This window comes from Botrytis byssoidea (genome assembly GCF_014898295.1).
Source record: "Botrytis byssoidea strain MUCL 94 chromosome Unknown BBYS_004, whole genome shotgun sequence".
Classification (NCBI taxonomy): domain Eukaryota; kingdom Fungi; phylum Ascomycota; class Leotiomycetes; order Helotiales; family Sclerotiniaceae; genus Botrytis; species Botrytis byssoidea.
The window spans coordinates 782,013-803,734 of NW_024065845.1; the positions used below are offsets into that span (position 1 = coordinate 782,013).

At 42.6% G+C, this 21,722-nt stretch overlaps 4 protein-coding genes across 4 annotated transcripts; 1 reads left to right on the forward strand and 3 right to left on the reverse strand.

Moving 5' to 3' along the window:
- Positions 1-8,817: 8,817 nt before the first annotated feature.
- Positions 8,818-10,841, forward strand: EAE97_002340 (uncharacterized protein; the record flags this gene model as incomplete). Its single annotated transcript, XM_038872851.1, has 2 exons — positions 8,818-9,117; positions 9,171-10,841. 2 exons carry the CDS (start codon positions 8,818-8,820, stop codon positions 10,839-10,841), a joined length of 1,971 nt encoding a protein of 656 aa, XP_038736057.1.
- A 775-nt stretch (positions 10,842-11,616) lies between these two features.
- On the reverse strand, positions 11,617-13,688 carry EAE97_002341 (uncharacterized protein; the record flags this gene model as incomplete). The annotated part of the gene is made up of 4 exons (XM_038872852.1): positions 11,617-12,558; positions 12,629-13,388; positions 13,457-13,508; positions 13,575-13,688. 4 exons carry the CDS (start codon positions 13,686-13,688, stop codon positions 12,504-12,506), a joined length of 981 nt encoding a protein of 326 aa, XP_038736058.1. The 3' UTR covers positions 11,617-12,503.
- A 2,412-nt stretch (positions 13,689-16,100) lies between these two features.
- Positions 16,101-17,408, reverse strand: EAE97_002342 (uncharacterized protein). The gene is made up of 5 exons (XM_038872853.1): positions 17,235-17,408; positions 16,679-17,172; positions 16,558-16,630; positions 16,412-16,525; positions 16,101-16,351 (listed from the first exon to the last, which is right to left on the reverse strand). Exons 1-5 carry the CDS (start codon positions 17,308-17,310, stop codon positions 16,221-16,223), a joined length of 888 nt encoding a protein of 295 aa, XP_038736059.1. The 5' UTR covers positions 17,311-17,408; the 3' UTR covers positions 16,101-16,220.
- Positions 17,409-18,668: 1,260 nt separating this feature from the next.
- Positions 18,669-21,722, reverse strand: EAE97_002343 (uncharacterized protein; the record flags this gene model as incomplete). The annotated part of the gene is made up of 2 exons (XM_038872854.1): positions 18,669-21,463; positions 21,527-21,722. The coding sequence occupies 2 exons, from the start codon at positions 21,720-21,722 to the stop codon at positions 18,669-18,671; spliced, it is 2,991 nt and encodes a 996-aa protein (XP_038736060.1).

Here is a 21,722-nt window from a genome sequence, read left to right on the forward strand (position 1 = left end):
ACCAGAAACCAACCTTTTACTGAGTCCAGCTTTTGAAACATCTCCAAATTTTCTATTCTTTCAACTAATCCTGATAAATCAATTCTCCCTTGCCCTCCAAATGTAAGGTGTGTATCCATCCCTACACTCGCAACTCGCGCGTAGGCGAATGATCCAGGGGCTCACAACTTGGCATTTCAATGAAACGCATGGGATATTGAATCAGTGCCTACGAGAAGAATTCAATAGTAAGAAAATACACTGATCCTGAGATGCCCTTGGGATTTCATCTCCGACCAAATATGTGCTGCTGACCGAACATTATATCCATGACCTGGAAAATAGATGGGATGATAGGCTTTTGTGAATTCCCGGCAAGCCACGGTAAGCTCCGCATATAATGATACACCGTTCGTTATATTTCGACAACATGCGACACGGAAACAATAATGAGACACCGGTACCCACCCACGGTAAGAGGAAAATTATGACCGGATGTCCATAGAGAAGATCCCTCAACACCAAAAGAATGGCCACTGGAAAACGCCTCATGTACCCATTTACCATTCCATCGGCATCAATTTATACATGTGTACCACTTGGACTCGTATCGCCATGCAAAGAAGGGAAAGTTTTCGAGGAATTATCAAGGGCGAACGGGCAGCGTGGTTCCACAACACTTTTTCCGTCCAACATACACTTATGTCAAAAAGAAATGAAGTTGCGAATGAAAGTGGGAAGATGGAATGGAAAGGGTAGGCCGTTATGCAACAATAACATCGAAGCAGGTGCGAAGATTTCCAGGGCTACGGAACTGGGTCGCGGGTTTGTACTGCTGTATTACTGAATTGGAGAAGGTATCTGGTGCACAGAATATGCAGGTTACCGTATCCATTTGTTCAGTCGGAAGAGGGATCAAAATGGTAACGGAAGTGCCTCCGTTTTTTCTAGCCAAGATCGATGACCTCTAACAATTATGAAATTCAGAATCAGAATCCAACTTGAGTCCCAGCAGTGAGAATACTTCTCCAGACGGGAACATGAATATGAATACCGCTTCGTGTTTTTGATATTGGGCGCGCAGATGACAATCATTTGAAGATCTCACTTTATTGTGATAGGGATCATCCATCACAAGTATCGGTAAGTGCTGAAGAATCATAATTTGTCTGGGGAAGGAACAAACAAGGTGTGACTGATTGGAATATGTATCAGCCCGAAGGATTTTCACAGCGTTCAAGCAATGGGCTCGTCATGTGAGACTATTTTCATCTCCATTATTCGGGATAACAAGGATAGTAAGCAATCTTCAAGCCTCAAATGCATTCTTGTTTAATTTCGAAATATGGTCTGAATCACGATCATCGGTCAAGAAGGCCGCCTTAAGCAATCCCTAGATGTGAATCATCAACTGCCTGTGGCTTGTGGACTAAGCGTGTACCTGGAAGTTTCTGAGGCTCTATCACCTGGATCTAAAGGGATTTCTGACCTGTCATTTTTGGAATCTAGTATACCTTGTTTGCATCAACTTTATGCAGAAAGGAACGAATCGTTTATTCACCTAACGAAGTGATAATGTATATTTGGAAACGCAACCTTGAAAAGTATGATTTATATCGTAGGCAGCAGAATAGAAAGAGGATGATATCAGAATGAGAACGATGAGAAGGAAGCAGAACATGCATAGGATACGGACCGCTCTTTGGGAGGATCAGGAAAACTAGGGTGTCTGGATTTCTTGGACTTTGTGCGACGTCGCTAATGTAGGTCAGAGTTGCCGGCAGGATGAGACTGCTGGTTCCATGACTTGGCTGTGGCTCCTCTTCTTCCTTTCGCTGGTATCTTCAGCATACAATGAAAGTATCGTAACAGTAAATAATACAGTGATATCATGCAGGTAAGCAGTTCGAGGTAAAGATCAACATGAATAGCTTGCCCGATAAGTTGCAACATCCCTCGAGCATGCCCATCAAAACCTAGAAGGTAAATCCCAATCCCGGGCGCTCACCGTAATGGCCCTGTTGATCTTGTGCTAATCATGATCTTCCAGATCGTGCTCTAGTAATCATCATAATTCATCGCGAAAATTGATTGATGTGCATGAAAGACCCATGGAAACTTCATGGGTCTGTATGTCCGGTATTTTCGGTAGATGTTATTCCATTTTCCTTTCTCAGAATTGAGGAATGGAGATCAAAATCTTGTGAACACAACATAATGCAGGTACGAACATAATGAGCGACCTGCAGATACTGAAGGTAAAATAATGAGGCCGACCGACCGTATCAGTCAACATTAAACAAATCAGAACATTTTGATGACAACCATGAACGAAGCATGTTTAAAATACAGTAATCAATCTCACAACAACTCACCTAGAAACCAAGGACAGATTTGGTATAGCCGTGCCGCTCGTGTTGATGTCCACGACTCGGCTTCCAATCAGCTCTAGCAACAATTTTTCCATCCATCGGGTCCTACCCATTTCCTTCGACTAATATCAACTCCCGAAATTTCGGTGATAAACAAAAGTTACGCGCGACGATAGTCATCAAGATCTTTTGATAGGTTGAATACCACCATACCTTTGCAGATACATAGGTACAGATGATATGTTCGCATATACTTATGATGGCGATATGGAAAGGCGCAGGTAGCATTACCGTATGATAACCACCTACCTACCTGTTAATTTGGGTACGAACGACTCTTGTACCTGCATGTCCCCCAACACAAGGTCTCCCAACTCCTTCCCCCCTTTCTCCCTGCATTTTTCCACTGGCAATAATGGCCCCCGACCTTCCACGTGGCCGCTCAGACTCCTTTGTGTGAAGGCTTTCGAGGCTTTTTCTGTGCCCTTTCCCAGCTTCATAATTTATATGACTTCCTCGGCTTGTGTTTTGCATCTCGTACAATTTATGGAGAAGGAGCTAAGTACATGGGATTAATCATTAAATGGACCCCACCACCATTCTTATTACATCGCTTTGGCCTCCACGCTTAACTTTGGGGAGATTAAAGATGATCAGACGCGCAACAGGATAATGATGAAATCTTCAGAATACTTTAATTTCATTACAAGACCATGAGAGAGATATTGCGTTGCCATCGCCGTCGCCTTCGGTTATAATGGTATTGCAAAAAGATTGTTGTAACCTACTTGTAAAAGTCTAGGTCTAGAGGTCTAGAGCCTACGACAGATACTTAAGGGTTAAAGCGTTTAGCATAATTTTGAAACCAGTTATGCTCGTCTGCGTTGGTCGTTTTTGGTCCCTTGGTCCCTTGGATTAAAATATGTCTTAAGAGGCTACGGAAGAACGGAATTATCCTTTCTTCCTTTCCCCAGTTCAAGAAACCCCTGAACCACGAGGTTTGGTCGGCGAACATGCTGTCGATTCAATCCTGGGTTTGCATTTCTTTTTGCCCAATCAGGCACCCCAAAGACGTATCTTCCCATATTCAAATCATAGAATAAACTTACGAACCCATAGACAGCTGGGGGATATCTCCATCGACCCATTATGAGCCGTGTTCAAGAGGCCGCTCATATAAAAATCTACAGCAATACCAAAGAGTTCCTTTTGTTTTCGCAATCAATAATCCCCGTTGCCACGATTGCAATCTACGTCTTGCAGGGTTGACTGATAAATCGAATACATCAAGATTGATTTTCGACGAGGGATTTGCGGGAATCAAGGATCAAGCATCATTAGAGACATTTAAGAACATGACCCTCGAAAAGGAACCTTTCAAAGTATTCTTGCCCAGCGGCAATACTTAACTCCAGATAAAACAAGTGAAATCTTTTTGCTAAGTAGTACATATGGAATACCAAACTCAGAGATCACGGCAACTACGGACTAGACAGCGGACCGAAGTTCTACTTCTATACACCCTAGTCGTACATACACCAATTAAACTCATTAGAGTAACGGATGTCACAAGTTACAACTCCTCGCAAACTCGCTTCCCCCTCTTGGGGATTTCACTATTCCTTATTTAGGGACACGACCGTATGAATACCCCTTGTACATTGCTTTCATCTTCGCACCTACTTGCATAAAAAGTCCATCGCGCGCGCCAGCACGAGGCCAACTCCGAATCAGTCCGACAGTCGAAAAAAATGATTGTGTGTGAACCGTGATGAAAAGAGCCAGCGAGTAATGAGCAACAAAGGAGATTAAAGAACAAGCCTACGTGCGGCAGCAACGTTGATATCCCAAGTCAGACTCAGACGCCAACCAACTTTTATTTTGAAAGACAAGTACTCTTCCGTACCCGCCTCTGCACTGCAATGCGAAGGGAAAGCGTTATGCTTACTTGAAATTGTCCGAAGGTTGATGGCATACTAATATGCCGATTCCATCGTCTAAAGGTCGGTCGCAACGTAGAAAAAGCAAAAGGCAAGCGATACTAAGAAAGAAAGACTAGAAGCGCCCATCACAGAAAGACAGCGTACAGTATCAACGCTAAGGAAACCTGTGTGGTAACAAAGGTCAGAGGTATATCTCCACGTTACGATCATGGCAATTAACTTTGCTACCCCATTTCCCAATCTGGCTTTTCTACGCGACTTTTGGGGTCCAGCTGAATTGCAAATTCCTGGGAAAAGTGCGAGGTGTCGATACCTCCAATCGAATTTTCAAAATACGCATGTATCGTTCTGACGTATTATGTTATTTATACTATAGTTTATTTTAATTCTTTACATATCTTGCATTGTTTTTTTAATCATGAAAACGAATAAGTAAGTGTAGATGTATATCCTAATTTCGGCTTCTCCCACATAGAAAGCCACATGACGATCACCTGGAAATCAAAGAGGCTGGAACCACTGTAGTCTGTAGCCCCCTTAAAGGAAGAGGTACAGGACTCTAGAGCTCCTGTGGGCACCCTACCACCCTGACTCTGGCGCTGGCGCTGGATGCTCGTGGCATTCGAGGATGTTCAGAATAGTTCCCGTTGAAAATGCGGCGAAGCGGAAGCGTAAGATTTCTTAATTGCACATCTTATTAAGGGTAGAAGTATCCAAGTTAAGTTCGCGATTTGCGTGATTAGAGAGAGTTTTCTGGGAAAACGTCCCATTGGTTGTGTCTTATCAGGGAGATGCAAAGAAAAATGTATTCGTGTTATTTTGTCATCTTCTCCGGGCTCGGGTTATAAAAAATATTTTCATTGTTCGTGCTTCTGTCCCGCGAAGGAGGGGGGTTGGATTGAATGTGGTGGTTCGCTGAGTATCGCTCTTCCCCGTACGAATTGGAATTGATAAAACGGCTTTTATGTTCAGTTGTTCAAAAGCTTACAGGTAGACTACTGCACATGCTAGTTGTCCTGGCAAATCGCCTTTCAACAACATATTTCAACCAGAATTTGAACTATGATTCGTTAACAAACCTTTTTTCCTTTCAGGTGATAATAGGTAGAATTCAGAGAGGAAGATTCCCAGAATGCTACGCTCAGACAGCACAAATTCTCCAAGTTATCCTATGAGCCTGCACATTTCAGCAGTGTGGTAGACCTTTTTTGTCTGTTGGCTTGCATATGCACAACCAAGCATAGTGGAGACCGAAAATAGCTCTCGTTGTGCAACCTTGTAATTTTTTATGCTATCTTCAAGGGTAATTATGACTGCTCCGTGATGGCAGTGCAAAACAGCAAGTTTCATGCTGCTTTTATTTCTATGTGTTAGGCTCAGGAACCGTCTTCTAGCTACGGAAGCACCTTTGGCAGTGGTAAGCTGGCACCAATTTCTGGGGATCTTGGATAGAAAGATTGGATGAACGAATACGATAGCTGACGGGTGATCAGCACAATACTTTGACGGCATGATATCATACTCGCCAATTAATCACGATCAGATTTCCATCTCATCTCATCTCTTTACCAGCGAGAAGAATAGATTTTCTAATCATTGTCGTAACTGGGCGTGGGGAAGAAATGGGGAAATAAAATTGAGTTGGACTTTTAATACTTCTGGGAAACCCTCATCTGATAATGACCACCAATCATTAAGGGTACCTCTCAAGGCTTCACAAATCCTTATTTTCCTTAGTACATGAATTCGGCTCTAGGAACTCGGCCTACTCTCCGAGATGCTGGGTCAAGCTATTTCGAGCCTGTTGGACCAGGTTAAAAGCTCAAGGAGGAAATTGACTGACAATTTTGGAAGTGGCAAAAGGTGTGATCTGTTCTTCTAAACCCCCATTTGGTCGAGATTGGGCGAAAAAGGTCATCTGAATTGCTTCTTCTAGGTGCGAAGAGCTTTATCCTGAGAAATTAGAACGTATCTTGATTGCGCTGCACTGTTACCCAGAACATGGATGCTAAAAGAGGGTGGGTAAGCTTTGCTTGCTGTGCGAATGATTACTGACTATGGCCTAGTTGAGGATCATAAAAGACTAGTAAGGTAGGTGCTTAAGTGCTTCTAGAGCTAGGAACCTTGCTCGTACCTGAGTTGGTGTGATCCGCCCGGCTTTCTGCAGGTGCGAAGCAAAAGAAGCGAGTGGACTTAGCCACTAAGGAAGAGATCGCAGAACAAAAGGAACAACAAGTTCTGGTCAAAAATTAAAGAAATAATATCCAAGTAATAAATGCTTACGACGATATCACACAGATTTGAAAATGGTACGGAGACCCCCATAAATGGAGAGTAGGTAGGGTTCATTCTATGACTGATAAACTCAATCACTTCCGAGTTAGAAATCGACGTTACTTGTAAAAGTCCACTGCCGAAGCCTAAATTTTGATTCTTTCCGGAATACAGTACACTCGTTTACTTGAAAATCAACCCACTTTGTATCAGAGCCCAGTTGATATCATTAAAGGTGTTTGTTTCGCTTCGAATACAGTGCTTTTCTTCGCTCTCGGTCTCTCTATGGATCATATCTGATGTTGTTTTTCACGCACGGTGCAGTTGGGGGTATCCGAATGACATGGATAAGCTATGGAAACTTTGGAAAAGGACAAAAACTACTGTGGATAAGTATGGAATAGATTCGTTCTTACTGTCAAACAATCAATCTCATACCTATAGAAATGACGAAGGTAGACGATTTGATATGTGAAGTAAATACGAAACTTCAGAGTGAGCCCACCATCATCACAATGATCATTTATTCGGAATCGTTTTCATGATCCAAGGAATGAATCAATATGAATGAAGTTGATTCAGGGTAAAGTGAGGGTCAAATAGTAGAATTAGCAAGGAAGTCAAGATGTAAAGTAAAGTAGAGTAAAGTAAAATAGAAACCAAATATTCCATATGGATGTTGCCCTTATCCTACAAAGGCAAATTATTAACCGAGGCGATGAAGGGGTCCATACCACGCGCTGAATCTCATGCCCCCAAGGAATTCCAACCAAGGATTGATACAGAGTAGATATCTCAAGAGAGAAAAAAGAAGGTAGGAGAGAATGTCCCGGGGAGTAAACCCTTGCCAAGCCACACCAGTGATTGTGGTCATGTAGGTCAAGTCAAGGAGTTCCAGGTCAAGGTTAGCAAAGTGTTGCAAAAACAGCGAGGGATCACAATTGTGCCCTGTTGTTTTTCTTAGGAAAAAAGCACAGGCTTTTTGTAGGCTTGTAGGCTTGTAAGCTTCCTGTACCAACAAGATTATAGATCGCTCATCAAGACAAACCCCCCCGTATGTACATACAGATACACCACCGAACAACCACCAAAAAAGACGAGCAGTACCCAGTGAGCTTGAAGTGGTGAGCAACACATCCCATACCCACTCACACCACATCAGGAAATCCACAATTTATTTACAATCCATACATCTGAGCTATAGTAGTAGTACACTAGCAACCTAAAGCACCTACCTACCTACACATCCATATCCATACCCACCCTTCAATCCATATCTTACTTTTACTACCACCTACTTCAGATCAACGACTACCACACCTCTCTTTCTTTCCTTGAATTGCGCGCGCTGCTCCTTCTTCCACCCTTCCCGCCCCTCACTCTCACACGTACAATCACTCGTCCATTAAACTCCACTTGCTTGTCTGCATTGTGATATATATATTCATTGTCTTTTCCGCAATTGTATATTATTATCTTATCCGCTGCGTTAAAGGAATAAAAGAGAGGTTCGATTAATTTTTGGCATGAACGCCCAGGTACCAGCCAAATACAGCCACAGATCCGATCTGCAGCCAACTGCTAAAGTCGCCTTAGTCACAATTAACCACCCCGTTAGTTCTTTCCCCCTTCACACACCAACTTCTCCAATCTTTTTTCATTTCGAACAACATTTTCCTTTCTCCTTCGTTCCAGTTGACTGACCATAACCATAATTACAGACGACTGACCACTTTCGTTCCTTGCATCAACTTTCTTGATTCACGATATCGAAATTCCGGATTCCTCGCCTGCCCGCAAGTAGTAAACTTACGATCCATTCTACCACACACCTATAATATATACGCGCCCTCATCATTCAATTACTGAAACCGATATCGAAACGAGCGGTTGCGATACTCCTTCAATTATCTTCGACAATTTCCATCTTCCAATATATACTAATTTTATCGCTGCTTGAATCACTTCGTATTCAGATTCCATTCATTTGTCTGTAGAAGTGGCTTACAGTCGTTTCTTATCCCACCCACCGCATCATACATATACATATACACTTACTCAAGAGATCGTTGAACGACATATCCAAATCGTACGGCTAATATATACATGAAATTCGGTTTATCGTCAACATTATTTGATTCCGATATCATTTTCGCATTTTCCTTACGATTCAATTTGTGATTCCTCTTCTATTTTCCACAAAACTACGCCGTGGGGGTTTAGCTTTTAAACCAACAGCCAACTTAAAAATGGACTACGTTCAACCCACCTTTCAGCACTTTTCGCAACATCCTAGCCATGACCAATTAATCTCTCAAATGACATCAGGCGGGATCTACAACGACCATCAATACGGATATTCGATACCGCAGCATCAACCCAATATGATGAACATGGCTACTGGACAAAAAACCAATGAGACGAAACCTCGTCTAGGAAAGGATGAAGTTGACATCTTGGAGTTTGAATTCAACAAGAACCCAAAGCCAACCACTCAAACTAAGCGTGGTTATGCTGATACCATGGGTGTCGAGTTGTCAAGAATCAATGTAAGAATAGTAACTCAAATCAGTTTTTATGTCTCGGTACTGATACGTAGTAGAACTGGTTCCAGAATCGTCGAGCCAAACGCAAGCAAGAGAAGAAAACGGAAGCATATGAGGCTGGTCAAGCGCGGGAAGCATTGGGATACTCAGTCTCCGCGCCTTCATCTCCGGACTTTCCTCAAAGCAATTACAATATCGACTATCCAATGGTGCCACAACAATCCTCTTCGATGTCATTTCCTACATCCGGTCCTCCACCAGCCACGGCACCTTATAATCCCCAATATGCAGATCCCACCAACGCGAGTATGCAGTCTCTCCAGCGTGCCATGGCTTCTGCTCAACCTGTCAATCAAAATGGAGAGTTCTCAGGCAACTTTAACGTACATCACAACGATCCTCTTCAGCTCGCAAATATGCTAGGTATGGGAGAGACTTCTGATCTTGATCGTGCTCCGTTCCCAACTGCCAATGCCTTTGATTACGACGGTTCCTTCAATTTTCAGCCTGCATTCAATCAAAATATATTCGATGAACCAGAGCAATTAGAGCCATTTGGCACCGGCGAATCTGGTCATACACCAACAGCATTTAATACATTCTCTGATGATAGCACTACAAGGTCGCTCTCTACAGTTTCCGCTTCGTCTCAACCTTTCACCGGTGCTGTCACATACAGACCGGCAAAAATCCCATCTGTAGACGACACTAGCGACGAAACATCACTTCAATTCTCATCCCCTCCGCCCTCCTCGAGATCGTTCAAGTCACCACGTCCTCCAACAGATATAGTCGCCAGGCGGAAGAAGGTCCAGGTCAAACCAGCCGCCTTGGGAACTGATACGATGAGAAGTAGACCACCAATGGGACCACGCACTGTATCAAATGTAGATGGGTTCCGTCGCCAAGTTGCCAGTCCTCTGCCTTCACCCATGCGCAGGATTGTCTCGGCTGGGGGAAATGTTCTTACTGGTCGTATTCAAAAGCCTGGAATAGAGTCTGCGCAGAGGTCACCTATTAACATACACGGATTCGAAAATGCTAGTTCCTTCATGGAGCAAAATTACCACATGATCAACCAACCTAGCTTAACAGCCGGCTCATCTCTCACGAGTAGCTTGGCACCGCCAACTCCAATGTCGCCTAGAGAGAGACAGATGACACTGAAAAGGGAAAACTCATCGTCTCACGAAGATGATTTGAATTTCATGTTCGATTTGTCGAGCAGCCATGATGGTCTTCCCACTTTGATAGACCCTAATCAGATCACCGACCAAACGCCCCCAGAGACACCACAAGCCTCATTAGTACTCCAACAAACAAACACATCCGGATGGCCAAATAACATTGAGCACAACAACACAGAGCAGCATTGGAATTACGATATTCCAGATGAACCTCTCTACACACCCAGCCACGATCATTTCGCTGCCGAATTATCAATGCCTCAACCTTCGTATGCTAGCCAACCAGTAACACCTGCTTTTGGCAGTTTCAATCAAGGAGGTCCCCTTCTAGGCAACGGTCATGATTCTCCACAGTTCAACAATAATGCCAGCCCTTTATACACATTGTCGAATGGCGGATCTGCTGAATACTCCTTTCCACATGATGCACTCGCACAATTTTCGAACATTGGCTTGGTAGGCAGCTCTCCAACCATGACGACGAAGCAGAAACAATATCAATTCTCCAATGTCACTCCCGCTGACTATTCGGAGAAATAAAGAGTCAAAAAAGTCCATGTTTGCAGTGGGGCTCTCAGGTTTGACGAATGAGAACCGCGCTCCCAGAATTTTCAGCAGTGTAATTGTTTCGGCGTTTTGATTTATTTGCCATTGGCACCCGTCTTCCTTCGACGAAGCATTGATATCCCAGAAATCGTAGACCAGTTCGATTTAAAATAACTGGCGTTGTATATTAGCAACAATCACCTACGGGTGTTGGCATCCGAGCGTTTCATTTTGTACCTTCGCATTTTTTGTCTTTTGAATTTTCTATTTGCAATCGTTTCACCTGGTAGGTGATGCGATCCCACTCACTTAATTAATAATTTCTGGAGGACATGGGTATCGTGTCGTTTCTGTTAATGCTCATGATATATAGGGGGAGAGGCAGGAGAAGGAATGTGGATTTGAAGAGGTGGGGTCAAATGGAATGGAATGGGGGAAGGAGGGAAGGATTAGGGAAGGAAGATATACCCCCAAAAGCAGGATACATTTTGGCAAAGTCTTTTCGTTGAGTCTCAGCAGAGGAATTTACCTTTACAAAGGAAAATCATTGTTTTATCCTTTTATCTGGTCTTGGGGATGTGATGGCGTTTCTGGGAAGGCAGGAACGGCGTGGACTTCTTGGGAAGGGATGATTGGATATGGATGGACGCATAGGCGTGGATGGATTGATGGGGAAAGGGCTCTTTACTTTCTGTCTGTCTGTCTGTCTGTCTGCTTATCTTGTCTCCCCGTCTATGTGATGTTTGTATAGTGCTTCGCTGAAATAGAAGACTCATTTACAACATACTCTTTACTATATGAATACGTGCGTGAACTTTGAAGTATTATTGAGATTGTGATTTTTTGTTATCTTGATGCTTTGCTTGAATAATCAGGGGCGGAAAGGTATCGATTACATTATCCTTCCTACTGTATTGGACGGAATTGGCTTGACCTCTTCACATGAAGCTTTCTACTTGTGATCTCCGCCACTTTCTGCCAGGCTCACTCTGGAAAGTTATATCTCGTCTGAACTGAACTCGATATCACTGACGAAATGAGACCTTCTAGACATCTCTGTTGTGTATGTAAAATCACAACTTCGATGTAGATGTTGGGAGTGTATCTAGTTTTTTGGATGCGCGACGGAAAGTTGGGGATCAGATCTCAAGGGATCAAGCCTTGATTGCCCAACACATTTTGAACATTCACCCTTCCTTCATTGTTCCATCCAGTCTTGAACGTTAAGATTCCGTTTTGCCGTTCAGCCTGAGACATCGAGTTTCGATCTTCAACTCAATCTTCAACGTTGAACCCCTATTGTTCCACCTAACTTGGGGCGATCATTTTGAAATACCGCTCTGAACATTCACATTTTGGCATCCGAATGAACCCAAGTCTATGCTACCCTTTGCGAACAGCCTAGCATGATTCAGGATGTCTTTCATGCAGAACAGTACGGAGATTTGAAGATTCGCGATGTTACTATCATAACCTCACCGCCACACGGGTGACGACTCACCGACGACTCTTCCTCGGCTTCTAGCGCCATCTTAGCTCCCGCGTCTGTAGGGAAAAGATCTCAGATATGTTCCAGTACTATTATTTTGACATTAAGCCTCTTTCTCAAACCCCTCCCAGCCATTCCATGATTGCCCACCTCACTTCATGTATAGTCTAAGCCTTTAATCTTTGTCCAGCTATATCGTCTTGGGCATCCTTGATCAAGAAACTATACCTAAATTAGCATTTCTCACTGACCGCACCAAATCACGGTTATAAAGAAACCATGGGAAACATACCTATAGAAAATCATAGTTGGAGCCACCGTCCCCAAATGCCACAAACTATGTGCATCCAAACATCCTAACCAAGGTGGGAAATCCACCAACTCCAAACTCATTGCCATAAAAATCCACGCAACTACTAACCCTGGCCATGCTGCCCATGCTCTCTTACTCTTCCTGTATTTTTCGAATGAGAACCAACTCCATAGAGAATTTTGTATTACTCCAACTACAACATTTGCAGCCATGTTGTAAGTATAATCCCAATCCCACCACTTCAAATAAACAACATGTGCAATATAGCAGAGTATGCATAGGAGAGTCCAGGCACGTAATATAGACTTTGTGCGTTTTCCACCACGATCCATACGGAAGATTCGAATCGGAGTATAGTACATGCCGTACAAGACACTTCCTCCTGCCGCAAAATAATCCATTTGTTCTGTGAAAGCAAAATCCCTTGTGTGGAATACCATACTGGCCACCCAACTCATCATTCCTGCATATGATAGCATGACATAGTATTTTCGCATACTATAATCTTCGGGAATCTGTGCAGTTACTCTTGCAAGTCCGTTATGATGGGCCATGAAGTTGAAGAGTGAAAAGAGGACGGAGAAAGGCTCTTGCATGCCGAGGAAACGATAGAACGGCCATTTCCCATGGAATTGAACAATGGGCTGTGAGGATTTAACGCGCGAGTCGGTAATTATATGCTGACAGGTATAATCACATTCGGCTGGGCAAGTCCAGAAGAGAAGTCGATGGAGGAGTGCTGTATCATCTTGTTATTTTCTATGTACGAACCAGAGTAGGAATTAAAGGAAGGAATATTTGACATACGAATTTTTGTACCGCCTCCAACTTGATTGTCGCAATTCTCTCGTTGACAGACCTAAGTGTTAATTAGTATTTAACAAAAAGTAAACAAAACAAATGCAAGCTCCAAGGACATTCATACCTCAACACATTGTTTAAATTCAGGCAATCGATCTCCAGTACTCGCATTCGCAACACTGAAAAGTCCAAGTACTGCGATGCAGAGTAAAATGGTCAATCTATGCCTGATTATCATTATGATATTGTCAATGTGGTGGTTATTGTTGAGATGAGTTTGGAATCTGACATATCAATATAATATTAAATGATGCCAGTGCCGGTTAATTTTCGGCACGGAATGTGCGGAATTTGGCTCACTGGGGCTCTGTGCGTCGCTTGTCTCTACGTGCCGATTATATACTTAGGAAAATAGAGCCTTGCATCACTTAGAATAGGGGCCGTAACTCAGTGGTAGAGTGCCTCGTTTGCATTACCATGCCCCCTGCGGGGGGTTAGGTAAACCAAAGATCGATGAAGTCCAGAGTTCGATCCTCTGCCGCTCCAGAAACAATATAATTGACTTTTTTGCAATTTATTTTGGATATCTACAAGTATTTGAAGTGCTGTACCTATTTTTGGTAGCGAGTAATTGAGTTTTGCGGGGTAAGCGAGGGAGGTCGTTACTATATTAGTACATTTGACTTGATCATAGAAATGATTCCTTGCAGTACAATGTATATTGAACGCATGTTGTCTTTTGACAGGATTGTGTTCAATCAAATGCTCAAGTGAGGTACATGACATATCCAGGCTTGACAAACAATGGCCAGTGATGCCTACATAATCAAACTTGTTGTTAACTTTAGACTTCCAGTTTTGCCCCTCTTTTTTAACGTGAGGGTCCACGCAGTGTACTGAGAATCGACGTACACCACAACCTTTGGCTCTTACTTACTCTTGTTCTCACATTCCAAACCAAAGCATCGTTTGATCACTTGCGTTATCGCTCTTCAACGATATCATTCCTCCTACCTAGCACTTCATCCGCGCTGACAGCGCGTGTAGCTAATCTCAAATTACACCTTCTTTTATCTTCATCGTGAATCTTTGGGGCTAAGGCGAGAGTTCTCGAGCTTTAGATAGCCACTCAGGATAGGAGATGTTTAGCTTCACTGTTTTCCAACTCTTTGCCGATTCGAAAGAAAGTTGAGAAACTGTCATAGGAAAATTCCGCTGCTAGCGTTCCTACGACTATGAGATTAGATCTTCAGTGACGTGGATGCTCGTATATCATTACAATCATGTTGTAGTATGGCCGTAGTAAACTTTATAACCATTATTTACTATGACTACAAGAATGCTGTCAATAGCGCTTAAATAATAAGACCTTGAGCCTACATAAAAGTTGTTCTTCGACCTGGAGAAACCTGCTTTACATACATTTGGATCTCCTATTTTCAAGTTTAATCTTTTGTCAATCTGTAGCTAGTGGTGCCTAGAATAAATTTAATCCCGGAGAGAAACCAATTCATATGTTAACGTCTTGATTCTATTCATAGTAGCACTAGACGTTCAGCTCTCGAGTTTTGATATTGACCTCGCTTGTCAATCGAATTTGGCTATCTAGACTTAGAAATTCCTTAAAAGTTAACCTCAGACCAGCTGAATCAAGTTGAATTGGCTTAATGAGTCCTCAGTCTTTTATGAAGAGTTAGTCTTCTCAATACAAGCGCAAGAAAGAGGAACTACTTGTAATAAGACGAATGAAGGATTACTCGAAGAGGCCTCTATTTATCTGGATTGTAAATATCAGATCATTGTAGTTCGATGATCAAATTATGATGTTTAAAACAAAATCAGAGCAGAATGAACAAATTTGGATTGAAAGGTGAACATGCGAAGACAAATCTATTAGTTAAGAATAGTTCTATTGTGTAAGATAATTTCATCATTCAAAGTAGTTCTATTGTTTCAAAAAGTTTCCTTATATGAGATGGATTTATCATTTAGAATAATCTTGCTATTCAAGATAGGTTCATTGTTTGAGATAATTTCATTATCTCAACAAGTTTTATTTTTCAAGAATGTCTCATTACTTGAGAGGTTACGAGTGCTCAAGATAGTCACACGGTTCAAGATAACCTCATTGTTCAAGATAAATCGGAAAGTGAACGGGAAAATCACACCAGCTTGGTATTTTATAGACTTACGAAAATACATCAATACTTCCAGATTTCAACTGAGATGAGAGGTCTACCTTTCAATGATATAACCTATCAGATTCCAGTTATATCAAAACACAGATTACATGGTATGATCATTAAAACTTGAGAAGAAAGTTTTTATTCGAATAAATCCTAGCGTAGTATAGATGGAGTAAGTGTTATTTCAGATTGGTAGATTGGGGCCAGGCGATTCATAGCTCCTTTCTGGTGTGCGTATTAACTCAGGCTGTGATGAGATAGAATAGCACACCTAAGAACGGGTTTGGAAGACTAGCTTCTAGAAACGTGATGTTTCTAGAGTTAAGTCAATATTCTAAATATCAGACGTCCTGAGAAAAAGAAGCAAAAAGTAGTAGAGCCGAGTCAAGCCAAGACGGTGCAATCTCCCTTCGTACAGTATGTCAAAACTTTTCTTGACAAGCACAAGGGTTGTAAAATTCTTAAGTTGTAATAGTTCATAATTCAGTTCATTTCATTTATGAACCTGACAGATTTATCCTAAAACTTTCCTCTCAGGCCACCAAGCAATTCGTTATCCAAATCTCATCATCTGGCCCTCCAGTTCAGTAAACAAATGTCTCTCCAACAAGCTTCTCGCTGAGCTTCCACAAACCCTCGGCTGTCTCCTCATTGAGCGCATACTCCTTCGTCTCTGTGTAAATTTCATTTTCAACGATGAATGCTGGTGCAGCCTCTGTGAAATTCAAAGTCAGTAGACGTACACTTTCAGAATAGGGATCCCTGATCTACATACTTGTCAAAGATGGGTTCAAAGCAGTAAAGAGCACTACTCCCGCTGCTTGTTTCAAAGTCACCATGTTTTGTGGGGGAAGAGGATTTCCTGATGTATAGTCAGCCTTTCTACCACCTGCATAAATCAATAGATGCGAGAAAATATACCATCATTGCGTTTAATCGCCAAAACGTACGCATCAGCGAACGATTCATTGTCCACACTTGAATTCACCAATAACTGGCTTTCCAGGGTTACTTGAACATCTTGTTAGTAAAGCACAAATACAGTGTTGAAATTGACGTACCACCAGGATGGCATATCAATGCCGTAATTCCTTTCTCCGAGCTGGTATCCCAAACTACCAACCTGGACTATTCTAGCCCCCCTCCCCATATTAGCCGCAGCGACTATCTCCTTAACGAGCAGATTGGTAAGAAGAAAATGACCAAGATAATTAGTCGCAAATTGGCTTTCAACCCCATCGACAGATGTAGCATAGTGTTTTACAGCCATCACACCGGCATTGTTAATAAGAACATCAATCTTATCTGTTAAGGACTTTATCTTCTCTGCTGCTTGTCGAACGCTCTTGTTGTTGAGAAGATCGATTTCAACAAAGGAGACTTCAATGTCTGGGTTGTTCTTTTTGATAGCTTCAATTACTGAAATGACTTTACTTTCAGTTCGACCGACAAGAATGATTTTCTGGGGCTTTGCAGATGCGAGAGTGATTGCAGACTCGGCGCCGATGCCATTTTCACTTGGACCGGTTATGACAACTAGTTATGTTCATTAGCTGGATTTGTAAGGAATTCAAATGATCTCAAGAGAATAAACAAACATGTTTTGCCCTCGGCGTACTGGGAGAAGTGCTTGAGCACATCGTCGCCAGTTGTGTTGATATCAAAGGATGCCATTTTTGTACGGGGAACGCGGATTGGAAAGGAAGTAAAGAAGAAGTAAGGATCAAGTGTTTGTTATTCTGAGGATATTCGGTGAGAGAAAGAAATAGTTCTACTGATTTAATTACGGGCAGGAAATAACTGTTGTTGTTGTGCGTGTTGGCATTGTATGCCGCTTTGCGGCGCAAGCAATTACAGTATACCAACTTAACCCGCTATGTCGCCCCTATTGATGACCCATGTAATAAGTGAATAAAGCGGGGCATACAAGAAGCCGCAAACGAGAGTAGACCATAATGAAAGAGTCAATAACAGGAGTCTTAGCATATAGCCGGTCGTTAAGATAAAAATCGACCCAGACATTCGGTTCACTGCCGAGGTCACGCAGTGTACACTGACAGCAGCGTAATTATTTTAGTCGATGTTTCTTGGTAGATTGTCCCCCCTAATAGCTTCCTCACTTCTCACACCGTCTCAGCAAACTACCGCACTTTTCAACACAGATACTCTAGCCAAAGCACAACTCCAACCACAACCAACTCACTCACCAACTCACCACATCACCATAAACACAAAACCCACAACTTCCCATCCCTCCAAATCCGCCCAACCTACCCCATCTACCCCATGTCCCCATCCAACCCATCTTTTCCACATTCAACATCCACACACCCACAATCAGAAACTCACCAACCCAGACTCTGTTAAAAGTCACGACAAATACTCAACAATCATACATACACACATACACATACACCCCAAAAGCTCTGCCCCCTCCCCCCTCACCCCTCCCCCAGTCTTCCAATCTCCAAACAAACTATCCACCTACCTATCCACCTACATAAAAATCCTACGTTCACAGAGACACATAGAAAAATTCACACTGATTCACACTCAGACCTACACTAAAGTAAATAACTTCACCACGAATCAAGCCAATCGATTCGCACCCCAGCGATTCAGCATACGAACTAACAGGACACTGCAAAAACTCGACTTGTGAATCCATCAATGCAATACCAATCTACCACCCCGTAGATATCTCAACTCGATTGGAATATTGATGCATGAGGATAGACATCATATACCAACAGTCATAACGAGGATGGATTATTCAAGTGCAATGAAAGATGAATTATCGATTGAACTTTAGGTATTAAATGCCTAGCAATGGAGAACATGTCTCAGCTACCATGATTCCATTCCCATCATCAACAACACACAATTCTCCGAATCCTCAGCGTAAAAAATTTCTTCAAATTGATATCTCTACTCAATCATACACGTATCTGACCATGATATACCTGTCCTCAACTCATTTCAATAACCCCCTCATTCAATTACCCCCAAAATCTCTCCATCCATTCACAAATTTATTTCTTCCCCTCAATCACTTCCACCAACTCCGCCTTAATCTTTCTCTTCCCCGTACTCTCCTCCTTAACATCACTAATCCTCACCGTCACCTTTCCAAACAACTCTATTCTAACCTCTCTACTTCCCTTCGTTTGCAAAACATAATTCTCCGCATCAAAATCACCCTCTGGTTCTGGCTCTGCCAAATCTCTCAGACGAATAAGTGATTCGATACCAAATCTTGGTACGAAGACAACAAATCCATTACTGAAAACCTTCATGACGAAACCTTCTTCCTCAACAATACGACCCTTGAGTGCTTGACCAACGTAGTATTCGATGGAAGCACGACCAGCTTGTTGAGCATTACGATGACGAACGTTAATGTTCTTGCAAACACCTTCGAGTTTTCCCTTACTGCGGACACTAGCAGCAAGAGGCTCATAATCGATTGCTGCAGCTAGTTGACGATGAGCGACAAGGTCTGCATAACGACGAATGGGAGATGTAAAGTGAGTATAGATCTCGGATGCAAGACCATAATGGCGGAACTCAGGGTATGCTTGTGTGCCCGAACAGAAATATTCTGCAGACATCATGCAACGAGTTGCCATAATACGGACGAGGGTATTGAAGAAAGGTTCGGCGGGGTCAACGCATCCATCCAGGGTGTCAGCAAGTTCTCTTGATGAGCCAACCTTAAGTTCAAGGCCACGCTTGACCTTGAGTTGATTGGCAAGTTCTTCAAAATTTGTCTTGGGAGGGGCTGCGTGACGACGAAGCATGGCCGTTTGAGGAAATGCAGAATAAATCTTTGCTGCTACACTAGTGTTGGCGAGAAGCATAAATTCTTCGACCAATGACATAGTGTCAAGATGCTTTTTCTGTTTGATATCGATTGGATCCGAGGTCTCAGATTCCATCTCCACTTTAACTTCTGGTGACGAGAGACTCAAAGCTCCAGCATCCATACGCTTCTGCTTGAATTTCTTAGACAACATAAGAAGAGTACGGATGTTGGTAGTAAGTTCATCTTGAGCCGACGCATCATCAACACGCTTCTGAGCATCTTCGTAACTAAATGCTTCTCGTGATTTAATGACAGATTTTGTGTACTCTGAATTAACAATTTCGGCATCCGGTGTGATTTCCCATAAACAAGAAAATGCATATCTCTCGACATAAGGCTTAAGAGAACACAAATCCGTCCCAAGTAACATCGGTAACATGTCAATTCGCTTATCTACTAAATAAACGGTGGTCCCTCGTATACTCGCTTCTACATCCATTGCATTATTTGGCTTGACGAAATGTGAGACATCTGCAATATGCACACCCACTTCGTAATTGCCATTGGGCAAAGGTCTCGCATGCAATGCGTCATCAATATCCTGACAACCTATTGGATCAATGCTGCAAATGTTAAGACCTCGAAGGTCGCGTCTGTTTTTCCATCCAGGATCATCCACACTTGGAGGTACAATCCAATCATGACCTTCTGCAGGTAAACAGTCTAAGACTGTTTTCGGGAATGGTCTATATTGTACGTCGTATTCCAAAAGTAAAGCCTCTGTCTCGGCACCTTTTGTTTCCAGTTCGCCGAGAGAACGAACAAAATGACCAACAGGATATCTCGAATCTCTATCCCACGAGTCGATGGTGACTAAAACCCGCTTTCCTAATATCTCACCCGCTTGTCGCGTTCTAACACGAATTTTGGGTATCCTCTTGTCCATGGGAATGAGGAAAACAGTTTGTTGCTTGCGACCTTGTTTTACCGACTGACTAACAGATGATTCGTCCACATGACCGACATATTGTCTCCAATTACGCTTTACGACACCAACTACTCTAGCAGTTGGCTGAGGACGATTCTCCGTACCCTTGCTGTGGGTCTTCTTTACTTCTTCTTGCAGCGCACGTCTTTCCTTCTCGGTGACAACAGCTTCTCCCTCATCAGCATCGGCGTTTTCATCCTTGTTTAAGGTTTCTTCCTCGATGATTTTTGTAGAAGGTTCTTTCCATTGGTCTTTTGGTAATACTTCGATAACAACAACATCACCCTGAACAGATCTATTTATATTCTCTCTGCCAAGAACAAGTAATGATTTGTCGAAAGCGGGGACGTTTACAGACCCCTCCAAATAGTTGTATGGTGAAACATTAAAAATACCCTGATGTAACGTGCCGTTCTTGACACCAGTCATCATCTTTGATACTGAATGATATTCCTGGTATAGGTTTCCAGAAGTTCTAGCATCTCGGGCTTCTTTGTCTTCTTGTGCTGCACTGATCATATCCAGTAATCGATCTGCATCCTCCAATCCACTAACATATTCCCGGAGAGAGCATGCTTGAATACCATCACGCTTTGCCTTTCTGAGATTCTCCTTATCATCACTAAGCATTACAACAGCAGGTATCTTTTTCGAACGTCCTCCCGAAGCTTTTACTGCTTGTGTAATATGTTCATCGTACCATTTGACCGCGCGTCGAACCGCTCTATCATTTCTATCATTTATACTTTCTCCAGTCTCCCGAACCACATAAGTCTCCAGACGAAAATCATTAAAGAAAACATGAAATCGTTTATCCTCGCTCTTTGTGAGCCCAATCAATCGATTGTAAAGCGGTAGTGATCTATTTCGTAGTTCCTCAAGGACAGTTTGTAAGATGATAACATCGTAGAAGGCCGATGCCTGTTCAAAAAGGTCGAGGGCGTTCAATAACGCATTGGTATCGGGTACCAGGTAATGCCCTTGAGGGTATGCTGCTGTTCCCGCAGGGGTTTCCGATAGAACGAATGGTGGCACTGCATCAAAGTAAGTCTTCTATCATGCAAATGTATCATATACATTATCGAGATCAAACTTACCAACACCACTCGCATCTGGTGGCGCAGTCTTGAGGCAGCTGTCGCAGAGTTTGGATGAGCAGGGAATATCTTGTCGAAGATATAATTCACGAACAATCTTCTGAACTTTGCCACTTTTGGTAGATCGTACATAGACTTTACTCGATATATTGGAGGAGTAGGGATCCGATCCCATAGATCGTTTGAGACTCGTCAT